This window comes from Podarcis tiliguerta (genome assembly GCF_965153285.1).
Source record: "Podarcis tiliguerta genome assembly, chromosome: 3".
Lineage (NCBI taxonomy): Eukaryota > Metazoa > Chordata > Lepidosauria > Squamata > Lacertidae > Podarcis > Podarcis tiliguerta.
This window is the reverse complement of record NC_139536.1, coordinates 33,054,759-33,069,640: the sequence shown is the minus strand read 5'-3', so window position 1 is coordinate 33,069,640 and position 14,882 is coordinate 33,054,759. Positions and strand designations below refer to the sequence as shown.

General features: G+C 42.3%; 1 protein-coding gene across 1 annotated transcript in view; it reads right to left on the bottom strand.

Annotated features, from left to right (window-relative positions):
* Positions 1–14,882, bottom strand: part of ALK (ALK receptor tyrosine kinase) — a 564,868-nt gene that overhangs the window by 96,630 nt on the left and 453,356 nt on the right. The window contains exon 10 of the mRNA XM_083434390.1: positions 2,474–2,568. Coding sequence (XP_083290516.1) covers positions 2,474–2,568 — 95 coding nt within the window. The remainder of the gene's footprint in view (positions 1–2,473; positions 2,569–14,882) is intronic.

Here is a 14,882-nt window from a genome sequence, read left to right as displayed (position 1 = left end):
TTCTGCAGTTACAATGCAACAGCTACAAATAATTAAAAAATATATTCCCTTGTAGCTGCAGAAGCTCAAATTCAACTGTAGAGGCATTTGGCATTAGGACACTAGCAAATGGAATGCATTAGAAATAAGGGGTAGATTCACAGATGGCAAACGCAATAGAGAGTGGTTGTAAAACAGCGACAGAGATACAGTGAGTTTACATCAGAGGAGAAACTGGATAAAGGGATATTTAACACACAGCATTACTGATTATCTCAATGGTTGGAAGATCAGGGGCAAGAAAAGACAGCTTAAGCCTAATGTCCAAGAACAAGGAAATGAGACAAAAGCACAGTAGTTCATGCACTGCTGTCACTAAACAGCCATAAATGTTTAAATATGGTGGCAATACAAGTAATATGATAACCCCAGTGCAAAAGGCAGTGGAGTATTTCAACTTTACAAACGTGCTTAGTGTAGTGCAACATTTCTGATAGGAACCAGCTCCCAAAGATTCATAAAAGCAATGGTCTTTCCAGTCTGGAGGCAAAGGATCTTTAGTAAGTTGCCGAGCCTGAAAGCCTTGAAGGTTAATCCTAGAGTTAAACTACCCTGGCCAGAGAGTGGTAGGATTTGGTGTAAGTCCCAGTGCTAATGGATATTGGAGATAAATCACTCTTGGGGATACGACCCCAGTGTAATAATGCCAGGTATATGCAGGCACAGTGTTACACTGCTATATTTTTTATTTATTAGATTTATTAGATTTTTATACCGCCCTTCATCAAAAGATCTCAGGGCAAGATAAATCTCAGGTTCACAAGATAAATCTAGACTAAATAATCTGGAGTAACCGCAGATCAGGTTCCAAAGGGCTCTTGTAAAACTGCCCAGCACTGCTGTACGAAAAGGCAACCCATTAAGGCTCCCATTTTACAGATGAAAGGCACTGAGGCTGAGATCATTAGACCTAAGTAGCAAGGGACAACAAAACTGTTGCCTGAGTGACCACTTCAATTTATTGAGAAAGCACGGCAGCCGCAGCAGAGCCCAGAAGAGTCACCGGCTGGAAGAGACAAGCCATTGCCTTGACCCAAGGCGATGCAGACAAACTGAGATGGGAGTGCCAGACCCCAGGCAGCAGCTTCTGAAATGTATGTGTCTCTTCTCCTACAAGCACAAAGTGAAATGGCACCAGCCCACCTATATTATTATTCGCACTACTGATACAACTCTGATGGCAATGAGGCCAAAGTAGCATCAGGGGTGTGGGGCAGGAAGAGAAATCTAACAGTGCAATCCTATACACAGAAGCAAGCCCACTGAGTTCAATGAGCCTTACTCCCAGATAACTATGTATAGGATTGCAACAATTCTCTGAATTCTAAATCCTTTCCCGCCACTCCTCTCCTGGCTCCCAAACTAGCATTGCACTACACTGGCAAAACAGATGGTGTAGATTAAACACTCCCATTGAACACCCTACCTTTGCCTGCTTTGCCCACACTGCAGCAATATTCTGGCTAACTCTGCTCTCAATCAAAACACAACCAGAGAGGTATATAATCTCCTGGGGAAATCACAGCAAGAATACATACGGCGCTACTGAAATTTCATAAATGTATGTTCATGATATCAGATTAACATTTGGCAAAACGGACATCTATTTTCCTTAAATACAATGAAAAACTTCACTGCATGACATTCTATATATACTGAAATCTCCCTTCTGTGATGAGCTAAGTTAAAACTTCTTTGAAAACGTTTTGTCTGGATTAACAGTTACCAGGACGGTTAGTATAGGAAGGAGATTTCTAGCAGATGAGAGCTTCCAGACTGCTATTTTGTGAGTAAAGATTCAATCACATCTCAACAAAAAACACTAAGATTTTGATTTTTTTTAGCAAGGAAAGCGACAGGAAGATACACAGGAAAGTGTGGGAGAACAATTGCTTGTCGTGGCATTATATAACCTCCCTGCAAACAAATCAGAATAAATTTTCAGAAAATAACTGACCCTGTATAATCTCCCTGCAAACGTTGTACAAACAGTTCAACAAACAGGTCACCAGGAAGTGACCAACAGTTCTTTTTTAGTTTAGTTGATGTCGGGATTTTATAATGTTGGCTTTGGTCTAAAACCCCCCTTTTTTTCCCATTGTAGCTTGCGTAATGGAAATTTTATATTGACTTTTTTTGCCTGACAGCTGCCAAGGCTGAAGGCTAGTAAAATAAAGTTGATGGCTGACTGATACAGTGCTAGACATTTTGGGGGCAACACCATGACTTGTGCTGCTCTCACCTTGACCTGCTTTTCTCGGGGCCTCTTTGCACATGGTGTAGAAGTGCCAAAACAGGAAGCACGAGTGAGCTGCACCTACTTCCACACTTCTAGTGTAACAAGTGAAGACTTTAGCCAAAAAGATATGTATTTGCAGTACCCATTGTACTGTAGCAGGCTACACATTAAAAAGCTAATCATAGGCTCGCTCACTTGTAAGATAGCAGTCCAGGCTGAGTGACACATTATCAAAAGCAATGATGGCTTCCGATCCAACTTTCCAGGATGTAACAATCTGAAGCCAAAACCTGTAAAGAAGAAGAGAAGTTATCAAATTCCGGCAGATGGAAATACCGCTTACCACAAACGCATTTGCTTTCGATATACCCAGCCCAACCTTTCAAAGACAGGGAAACAGTATTGACGCATAATGGGTATCCTGGTGTCAAACCAACCAACTGCTCCAAGGGGAGAGGAGAAGAAGAGTTTGGATTTGACATCCCGCTTTATCACTACCCAAAGGAGTCTCAAAGCAGCTAACAATCTCCTTTCCCTTCCTCCCCCACAACAAACACTCTGTGAGGTGAGTGAGGCTGAGAGACTTCAGAGAAGTGTGACTAGCCCAAGGTCACCCAGCAGGTGCATGTGGAGGAGCGGGGAATCGAACCCGGTTCACCAGATTAGGAGTCCACCGCTCTTAACCACTACACTACACTGGTTCAAAACATGATATACCAAAATAAGCAGTGGCATTATGTGGAAGTATGATGGTGCATATAATTCACCATGGGCAAAGAGTTATTCATGGTGATATCCCTCAAACCAGCAGTGCAACAGGTGCTCTAACTCTGAGTGCAATGGTGATAAATTGCTAATTTGCCGATTTTCCTGGTGGACTATTGCTTCACTGGGAACTTTCGCTGTGTAAAGATAAGTATTTCAAAGCCAAGTTTGGAGGAGGCAAAATTACATCATGTTGGTCTCTGTAGTCTGTAAGCCTCACTTATTTATAGTAGGAAACAGTTAGATTGAGAATTGTGGTCTGACTGAGTAGTTCTTGGATCAATTAAAATGCCACTGATTAATCGGGCAGCAGTCTTTTTAAATAAGAAGTGTAACTAGTTTTTAATGAAAGTACTTACAAAACCACAGCTACTTTGTTTCTGCTGTAATATGCCTTCCCAAAAGCATGGAATAATTGCTTGATGTTGGAATTAAATATGGGTCGCAAAGACTAGAAGGAGACCATGGAAATGATGCTCTGGGCAGTGATCAATCAGGATGAATCTATGAAACAACTCTTTATGGTCAAAGGCACAACTCAGATGGAATATATAGCTGCTGAGGGTAGGCTTTGTGTGCTCATTAAAAGAATATGCAACCTTTGAGCTGAAAGGGAATGGTAGGGTAGCCAATGTTTGCATAAGTGCTTAAAAATGGTGCCAACAAATTTAATCCTGATGAACAATGACCTATAGAAAGATCATGACACTTTCTTTTATCCATAGAAAATATGGAGCCTTTATACTGGTGATAAGCCAAAGACATGAAGTTGTAAGATTATAGATAGACGGAGCCATATATTTCAGGTCTGCGTCAATTTCACGTGTTCCATTTTTATTTAAATAATTGTTTTTACTAAGCATGTGTGTGTGTGTGTGTCTGTACAACTTTTTTTCTGGGGGTACACAGGGGTATGGATATCCCTAAACATTCAGTGAATCTTTGTACTTCTATCCATTTACTGTATTTATTTTCCCCAATTTGAACTATAAAATGGTGCATTTCTTGAGTCAAAATGAGAGTACCTCTAAACATTTTTTTAGAGGTATGTATGTGTGTGTGTGTGCCTTAATGTACTGATTTATAAAAGCATTTTATCATAAAATATATTTTAATGCATTTTGATAAACCCTTTTTGAACTGAAAAGTGCACTGCAAAAATTCAGAGAAGTGCAAAATCCAAAGCATAAATACATTCTGAATCACACATTAGTTCAGGAGGTCCTGATCAGGTCAAATCCATTCAGAATTCAAAGAAAATGGATTTCTCAAGCAGCCCTAGTAAGGATATGCATTCATCTCATGATGCAAGTCTAACATCTCTGATACCAGAGCCAATCAAGATCTACCAGAATATTACCTTTGTAAAGGAGAGTTTGTTCAAAACAGAAATCCATGCCATTGGACATACTGGATAGTTCCCCCCCCCTTGCCAATTTACATGCCAATTTGGCACAGTGGAGAGCTTCCAAGATCCCAAATATGCTTAAGAATCTTGGAGTAACTCCTGCAACTTATTCTTAGCTGTGTACTAGTGGTGGTTTCCCCCCTCTTCTGCGCTGTTTTAATCCATCCATCTTCCCTGTTGTTGCAAGACTGATCCCCTTATGAGAAGTCAAGAGGCGCATAGGACTGGGGAGGGGGGGGACTAGAAGCATAACAATCCTGCTAAATGATAAATGGAGGCAAGCTTAAGAAAAGCTGGTCATACAAATTGCCTGCTAAATGTGATGGGTTAATACCTGCCCTCTGTTATATCTCTACAATCCCCATCAAACTGATGGACTAGCCTCATTAATTCCAGCTGAGCAGCTGAGATGTAGCAGATTGCACAATTTGTTCATCTTGTATTTAGCAGATTTCTTATGTGGTCAATTGGGGAGCAGTGCAAGGGACTCTGGCTTTCATTCCTCAAGACAGAAACACAGGATTCCTTTTCTATTCTTGCTTTGGACTGAAAGATCCAAAAACTACATGGAACTGTGGGAAATCGATAAGTATAAATCTGCACCACTGATTTCAAATGGGACTCTATTTTTCCTCAACGGGACTACTAGACCAAACTAAGCATGACATTAAAGACACTTGTGCTTGTAATGTGTACATTTTTAAAAAATGCGAACAGCTACCTCATGAAAGTCAAAGCAAGGTCATTGCCATGTTGGGTGGAGAGCGAGACCTTAACCAATTCCTATTTGCCATGATCTCAATGAATACCCCCTGCATGACAGAAACCTCCCTCCAAATGTTGCTACTTGCACTGAGCAGAATATTCTTATTGGCACCAATGGAATATTTCCTCTTAGTGCAAATAACAGCACCCACGGGGCGATTTTCACCAAGGGTTAACCACCCATCCCCAGCTACCATGCCCCCAGTCTTGCTCTGGCCTTCCTGGTGGTGACTACTTGCATTTCAAAAATATATACATTAACTGCAAAGTCACATTTAACATCACATTTAGTTTGGCCATCGGGCTTTAGCTACATCCCCACCCCCAAAGAATCAAAGCTTCATATTACAGGGGCTACTAGGACTAAGTGCACCTGTAGCATATAGAACAAGACTGAAACCAGTTTCCAACAGTATTCTACTTTTGCATGAGACCTGTCAAACTTTATCTTGCAGCAGTTGCTTGCCCCTCAAGTCCTCCAAGGATAGGGGCCTTACAATAAGCAGCTCTTGAAACACATGAGGCTAGTGTTAGAAGGAAACACCCCCACCCCCACCCGCACCCCAGGTTTGGCGTTGCCAAATTTAAAATTATACTATGAAGCAGAATGCCTTGTATGGCTGAAAGAATGGATCACTTTGGAAAAGCAGATTTATTACAACTGGAGGGCTATAACAACAGGTATGGATGGCACTCCTACCTCGCATATGATAAGATCAAAGTCTATAAAGACTTCAATAGCCACCTAATTAGAAACACATTATTTAAAGACTGGAGCAAGTACAAAACGAGACTGGAGCCAATGACAGCATGGTGGCTCTCACCTCTAGAAGCCCATGCCATGAAAAAATTAAACATGAATAAGGAATGGGCAACATATAGAGATTTGATAAGGGAAGATCAAGGTAAACTTAGAAGAAGACCATATGAGGAAATAAGGCATTATGTCTCCGACAGATGGCAATATATACAACTTGGAAGTGCCTTTAACTCGGACTCGAAGAAAGGCCTTGCTAAAGAGAATTCATTAATGCATGAAACATTATTAAAAAAAACAACAAAAAATTACTATCTAAAATGTATAACCTTTTGCTAGATTTGGATATGATTGATGAGGAAGTGAAAGAGACAATGATTAAATGGGCGCGAGACTTTAGCCACACAATATATTTAGAGCAATGGGAGAAACTTTGGCAGGAAGATATAAAGTTGACCACCTGTAGTACAATAAAAGAAAATTTCATCAAAATGTTCTACAGGTTGTATTTAACACCAGTCAAATTAGCAAAAATCTGTAAACAGAAATCCAGCCTCTGTTGGAAATGCAACAAGGAAGCTGGGACAACAATGCATATGTGGTGGAGTTGCACCCCAATTAAGTACCTCTGGGGAGAAATACATGAGGAGTTGAAAAAATGCTTAAAATCCCATTAACGAAAAAAACAGGAGCTTACCTACTGGGCCTTTTAGGAAAAGAAATACTGAAATAAAAAAAAAAGAACTTTCTTATATGCGACCACCGCAACTAGGATAGTAATAGCATCTAAATGGAAAGCTAAAGAACTACCTACCAAGGAGGAACGGATTCTCAAATATTTAAAATTGGCTAAATTAACAGCATCCATACGACAGCAGTCAAATCAAAAACTAAAAAACGAATGGCAATGCTTTGATGATTATATGACAAAATATTGCTCTAAAAAAGACATGCTAATATGCTTAGATTAAGAATGTTAAAACAATAAATTATCAATGACATATGTATGTATATAGAGAAAATAAAAACAACCAGAATGCAATGATAAGGGTAAAATTGATTCTAGAGAAGATGAGTAGCGGTGGAGGGAAGTTAAACAGGGTGGTGGGTTTATTTTATTTTGTTTACGTTTTTTCTTTTTCTTTTTTGGATATTGTATAATGATTTAATATATAATGATTTAATGTTTCTTTTCTGTTATGTATTTTTAAAAATTAAATTATATGATGGAAAATCTAAATAAAAATACAAAAAGAAAAAGAAAAAAGGGGAAAAAAAGAAATACACCCCTTTCGCTATGCAATACTTGCACACTGAGTGGGGTTGGGATCTCTGGCCCATTTTTTTCCTATTTAATTTGTATGTGTGTCTGCATCCATTCTTTAAAATCACATTAATTTTTTTAAAATTACAAATCATTGGATTTCACTGAAGCAAGTCAATCAAATTGCTAGTAACTAGCTCCAGTAGTTTTCTCTTACGGGGCTGATCTAAGAAATTTGTAATTATGTTTATCATGTGCAGGGGGTGGGGAAGGGTAGCTTCAGTATGACACAGAGCAGCTGAATTTCTCCTGATCCACTCACTAAGGATGCCCTTAAGACTTCCAGATAGTGTTACCTGGCCTCACCTGAAGCCGCTGCCTATATTTTGAAATGTACTGAGGCTCGGCCTCCAAGGCCTCTAATCTGTCTGATTTGTTACCAAACGATGACAGGGTGGGATAAGAATTCTGGCCATTAAAAAATTATTATATTAAAATCAGCAAGAAAAAGCACAGTACCGAAATCCCTACATGGGACAGAAAAGAAGGCAGGTAATTTCAACAGCCAACACCCCTACCCTCAGCTTTTGCTCATAAAACAAAAAAGCATGGAGGGGGCTGTACTGCTCTATCTCTCTTGATGAAGAGTTCCAGAACAGCAGGGCCACTTATGAGAAGTCCCTGGTAGAAGCTAACCTAGCCTTCTCCCAAGAAGGATTTGGAACAGGAGCTAATCTGTAGATCTTAGATGTGTGCATGTATTTGGAGGGACTGGAAGGGGAGGAACATGAGTAAGAGGAAGTTCTGGAACAGGAACCCCAGTAATTAGACCGTAGCCTTTGCTCAGAGCTTTGGTGCAATTGTAAGCACAATCTCCAAGAAATAACTTTGCCTCTTGGAAAAAGAAGGGATAAAGCCTGCAACCCTGGTTTTCTCACTCTCACTCATTCAGGGAGTGTTTGCATGCCTTTTTGGTACAGTATTGTCATAGGGTACCAGAGTGTTAGGAAATGGAGGCAATAAATAGTAGTATTTAGATCGTATTGGGGATATGAAGGGAAAATGCAAGCTGCAGAACTGTGCCAGGCAATAAATTCCTGGGTTAACTTATGTAAACCACCGTGGCAGGCTAGCTAAGCACAGTGCCATTAAGGAATAATGGGCAACCAAGTACTGAGCCATTAAGGGCCATTGGTGATGCAAAAGAACTGTCTGTCCCCGTCCCCCACTGAGGAGTGGACAGAGACAGGAGAACTGGCGGGTTGCCAAGGTGAAGGGGGCATGATGTCACAGAAAAATGCGTCCTTTTTGAAATCCCAGGTTGTTCTGGGAACAAGAAGGAGGAAGTAGACAGAACCATATTGGCAATGGCTGGAGGAGGCTGCATCAAGAGCCATGACTGACTGCTGCTTTGGACCTGAGCTTACTGAAGGTATGAGAGGGTGACAAGAAACACTCTTGGGGTATAGTGTTCTGTATCACCGCCATGGAAAACTCTAGGTGTAAATATGTGTACAATAAACCATATTTCTTAAAGCCCCTGCTGTACCTCGATTTTCCCAATGGAAATAACCTTGGGGGAGTGCCCGGAATCCCCTGGAAACTTGCTACAGCCTGGCAGAGATTGGCGGTGGGGTTGGGTGCACAATCTTTGTAACAATATGCTTGAAAAGCGAGGATTCCACAGGCATAATAGCTCCCAGGGTAAATTTAAAAAATCAGTGATGAAGAATGGTGAATGATAAGGTGTTACGTAGCTCTGGAGCGCTGCCAGTTTATAAAATAGCAGCGTGGTTCCTTGCGTTCTGTAGATTCCAGCAAGTGAGATGCCGAGCTACTCAGGCTGTCGCTTTGGGGATCTCACCATCGTCAGCTGTTAAGTTGGCAGCCTAACAGGGAGGATTTGGAAGCTGTGGTGAACGCTGAAAGTGCTGAGAGATGAGGCAGGAGTGGCAGAGTTACAAAACATACATGGCAGCACTTTGGAAGAGAGCCTTCCATTCAACATTGATAGTTCAGTGTGAGTGCATGCAGGAAAACGTAATCCCGGAGGCTACAGAAACTCCTTTCCCCTCGATCCACAGTGCATCAATGTCCTTGGATCTGACTTTGATTGTTTTTATTGAAATGGCTCCTAAGAAAGAAAAGGGAGTCGTGCCCCAAAGGCCCAGAATCAGCATAGCTTCATGTGATCAGTAGTGTAATGACAGGGCTCCTGCAGGGATTTGCTTTCTTTCTAGGCAGACAGAAAATGTCTTACTAGGCAGAAAGGGGAAAAAGGAGGGGGGAGAATATTCAAACTACCTGCTGAATAATTGTAGAACCGGGGAAAGCTTAATATTTAAGCTTGAAATTGGCCTTGGGTGAAATCCGGCAACTGTTCAAATACTGAAGAGCAAAGGATGAATAAAACCAGTTCGTGTTTTTCCCTCCCTTCCTTTTTTGCTGTTGCTTGTTCAGCATCAAGTCACAACTTCCTCAAGCAGTCAGGGAGCCTTATCAGGGATACTTTTTGTTTGGCCTGTTATTTAAAGAGGTTTCCATCCATGAGCTTTGTGTACAGGTTTGTAACTTCCTTTATTCTCGGTTTATTTTAGTTGTCTATGCTGAAAGGTCAATTTGCAAGGTTTTGCAATGTGCTAACTGCTGAATTCAAATTTTACATACATCTAAAATTTCAAAATTTGAACAAAAGCGTGTTTTTTTAAGCCCATAACTCTATGCCCACTTATCTAGGAGTAAATGGCATTGCACTGAATAGGACTTAATTCTGAGTAGACATATATAGGATTGCACAGTAAGCTAGTCAATCCAAGTGGTAGTAAAAAAAAAAGTTTTTAATTACCCTAAAAGCGCCTAATTAAAATACTTAAAATTAATAAAAATACCAAAAGCTAAAAACATATCCTCTATCAGTATAACTCCCTGCTGCTAAATGTCAATACATGATATGAATTTCAGTGCTGAAACTCATACTGCTCCCATCATATGGTCTGAAGGCACATGCAACCACCACCTTGCTGAACCTAAGCAAGTCTGGATCTGGCAGGTGCCTGGATGGGTATCTGCCTGGGAGCCACATTTATGCTACCATTGGTTCCATGATGAAAGAAAGATGGGGTGCAGATGCAATAAAATAAGTAAAAGTCTTTCCCAAAGTATGTTTCTGAATCACCAGTCTGGGTCAAGAACTGGAGTCACCACAATGACTGCCATAGCTGAGATTCTGTTTAGCAGTCAGAATTTCAGAAAGTAGTGCTGAGACAGCCATCAACTGAGAGTGTATGTGTGCATGGATTTTTTCTGCATGCAAGAGAGAGAAAGCAAGCCTGTCTCCCCGAGCTGCCAGTTTCAGAAGGTGCTGGAGGGGACGACAACGTTGCGTGCGTGGTGTCACGATGTCCCAACATCACATGCATGACATAAGGATGACGGGAGGAGCCGGGGTGGAGCTGAACACAGGGGCCACATGGTTTCAATGGGCAGTGGCACCTCCACCTCCTCCTTTTTCTCTTGGAGCTGCCAGAAGAGGGAGGCTTCTTCATTCCTCCCTCCCCTCCATGGTAGCAGGAGAAGGAGCCAGTCACTGCAGCAGCAGCATGGTAGGCTCTGTGCTTTGCCTTCATACTCTTTGAACATGGGGGGGGGGGGGCAAAATGGCTTAAGCCTCCTGGAGCTGGCACCCCTGCCTCCACAAAATACAGTGGAACCTTGGTTCTCGAACCCCTCCGTTCCCGAACGTTTCAGCTCCCAAACATCAAAAACCCAGAAGTGTTCTGGTTTTTGAACGTTCCTCGGAACCCGAACCCTGATGTGGCTTCCGATCTACAAAAAGCCTAGCTGTCAGCCGGTCAGAAGCAGTGCCTCGTAATTCAAACATTTTGGAAGTTCCATAGAACCATAGAATCGTAAACTTGGCAGGGACCCCAAAGGTCATCTGGTGTAACCCCCTCTGCAAGGCAGGAATCTCAACTAAACATGCACATGTTCCCCATGTGTCTACCTTTTCCATTCATTTCAAGAGAAGGGATGGCAATGTATTCACAAAGGAATGATTATGCGGAGCTGTCTGATAAATGAGGAAGCTCTTGCATTGGGGTTGGGGTTCAAAGAGCCACTTTGGCTCATGTAAGGGGCTTAGTGCAATTTCTGATTCCCCCCTCCTGAACAGTCAACACTTGCCTGCCTCTGTCCCATCCCATGCTATCTTACAAAACAGGGTCTTCTGTTTTCAGAAAAGCAAGCTTTGAGAACCACAGAATTCACCAACTATGTTTCATGATTCTCTGAATCCTAGCCTCAGTGCATACCGAGACCCAGTGCTCAGGGGAGGTTGCTGAATTTGGCTGGTGAAAGTCTGTAACACTAAAGAAACATATGAATTTTATTTTAGAACTGTTGTTTACAGTCTGTATTTAGTAGTTCATTTGTTCCTAGTTGTGGGCTGGCAGGGAACTTTTCCTCCAGAGTGGAGACCTCAGCTGGTAGTTTTTTGTGTGTATAACCTTTTGGCACCTTTCCTTTAATAACAGTTTAGGCCCTGAGGCTTAGGGTATCTTTTGAGCAATTTAATGCTGGCTTGCAGGCACATCAGTCAGGATCATGCAGCTCTCCTTAAACTACAACCCAAGAATGGCTCCATAATCATTACAATCAAAAATCCATTAAAGTCAAGGATGGCTATCAAAAGGGAAACATGAGAGTCACTCACATACACTCAGAGTGAGATAATCAAGAGTGACTCAGAGACCTACAGAGATAAACAGAGAGTCCTGCACACACTGTTCCCCAACTTTTAAATGATATTTCCCTGAATGACAAGGACTGTTGCTATCTTGTGTGATTATTCTCAGCCTAGCTCTGGCCTAAAGTGCCTTGGCTTGAACAACAAACTTTATGAGCTCTGACTGCAGTCTGGCTGGAAATTCCTATTTGCTACTGAAGCACGCGTACAAATGAGAAGTGACACCCGTATACCTAGCTGAAGTGAATACAGTGAATAGAGATGTCAGAGTCACGTTCTGTCACAGATGGAGGGCTTTCATTCAGAAGTGAAATTCAGTAGGCCTTTACAATCCTAACAAGCTTAGAGTTAAGGCTGAGCCAAAAGAGGGAGGCTGAGCGATTCCCAAAAAACTTCATACCCCACCTCCCATGAAACAAAATGTAACCCCAAGTTCAGCAACTGGGGCAGGCCCATGTAGACGGGGCAGCTGGGTACATTTGCCCTGGGCCCCAGAAGGCTAAGTCAGCCAGTGGGGGCACACCAGGGGCCTGCCAGACTTATACTGCTATGCCAAGAACAAGACTGCCACCCCGGGTCTCACGCGGGCCTGAATTGGGGGCTGTAAAACAAGGCAATGCTTCTTATTGATTCAAAGTAAGGCCAGAAGGGATTAAATTCAGTGATTTAAAACCACCTCACTTTTTCATCTGACTAAATTGACCCTAGTCAAAGCAGAGACTAGACCAACCCAAAGTGCGTCCAGGTAACACCTGCCTTGCTGCCCAGCAGTTTCCCTGCCTGGACTGACAGAGCTGGTCTCATAGGTGGTGCCGAAGACTGATTTTGAGGAACTTCAACATCCATGCCAAGGTGACTGGTTCAGGGGTGGATCAGGACTTCATGGCTGCAATGACGACCATGGGGCTATCCCAACATGTCACTGGCCCAACACATGTGGCAGGCCACACTCTGGACTTTGTTTTCTCAACTGAGCAAGAGAGGATGATCTGAAAGCGGGGGATATTGACATAAGTACCTTGTCATGGTCAGATCCTGTTAAGATTGAGTACATACCACCTAGTATTTCTCTGTCTCGCCACCATTCCCCAGGATTTCAAATCTAATGTAAGCTACCTTGTAGAGTCAATGAGGTATATATACAATGTCAGTATATATATAATGTGTTCATCAGCTTGTGTGTGTGTCTCCAAGTCCACCTCCTCCATAGCCCCTGGAACTGTGTACCCTCTTATCCGATTCCTTCCTTTCATCTTCAGCTTGCTTTATCTTAGCCCAGCTAAGCTTCAGACACATTTCTAAGAGTGATCAATCCAGTAAATTCCCAGATCCAAGGACCATCTAAAGTTTCCCCTCTAAAGACCAAGTAGACCTACTTTCCCACACAACAATGACTACCTGATACAATACAAAAAAACCCTAAAATCACACACATCAAACTTCACAACCACAATGTTGCAATTATCGTAGAAATGCCAGTGATAAAAAAATAATGCAGGAGTTTGAAACAGACTAGCCATATGGGAATTTTGTGGTTCAGAGCCATGTCTCACTTTTATAGGCTTTCTTTAATTCCAGCTATAGGAAATGATTCCATTTGAATTCCATTTGCCTTAAGGGTAATGAGTGGCGATATGCCCCAGTTCCTGCTAGTTTCATGCTACGCTAGGCTATTAATGGAAAGCATTAAACAATGACTTTTATTTCTCCTCACTTCTGAGCAAAATGTGAGTCCAGAAAAGCTGCTGTTGCTGTTGCTGCTGCAGCACTAATGCTCACCAGGAATAGAAGTAACAGAGCATTAGTGATGCGCCTGCATGCAATGGAATCAATTCCAACTGGACTGCTGTCACTGATGTGGGAAATAAGCCCATTAAAAACAAAGGAAGCCCATCAATTTTGCACATATATTTTTTTGCCTTGATAAAAAGGATGCAGATATTGCCAATGTGTATTCCCCTGAATATGCTCCGTGGGAATCTGCATTGAAACTAAATTCAGGGAACTGCTTCACTTGTTATGATTTTCACAGAGAGTAATGTGATTCTATGCAGGAAAAAGCAACAGCTACTATGAAGAAAAGGGGAATCTGTCTGATTCCAACAGGCTCTGCATGTTGAAATAGACAGAGTGTAAGCAGGACAACTAATCCACTTATCCTCCTTGCCCGAACAAGACTGCTGTTATGCAAGGGGGGAGAGCAGGGACAAGGCTGTTGGCCCTGCCTCCATCCACCACATGCCCCTCTCTCTGCTCCAGCAGCCCCCATGCACTGGGGGCCAAATGCCTGCAGCAGGAAGCCTGCTCTACTTGAGTTGGCTCCCCAAGTGATACCAAACTTTGATCTTCCAGGATCTTCACAGTGGAAGCCTACCGGAGTACTGGCCTGCAGGAATGGAGAAAGAGATATGCAGGAGGGGAGGGGAACAATGGACTCCTCCTGGCTCTACCACTCATGTAATAGTAATCACACGGGAGTGGGAGGGGTGCAAGTAAATAGGACTCATAAATCTCCAGTGCTACCCTCCACCTCTCTCCTCCAAAGTAAAGGAACCACTGTAGCCTTGCCCTGGACTTCTCACCAGGGTCAATGGCTTAATAGCAGTGTGCCTTACTAATCGATTGTCTCCATATTAGCCAAAATGAATGCAACAACTGAAACCTAAGGAAGAAATGAATTCACGTGGGCACCTTCATGTCAGTTCTTTCATTTTTGTTTTAGCGTTCACTAAGGTGGTTGTTTCAAGTACGAAGCCTTGCATCACAAATGGATACACCAATACAATAGCTCTTATTCAGGCATTAAAGACCCCAAATAATTAGAATCATGCGGGGGGGTGGAGGGGGGGTGCTAGCTGGCCCACTCTCTATGACTCATCTCTGTCATCCAGCCCCACTGCC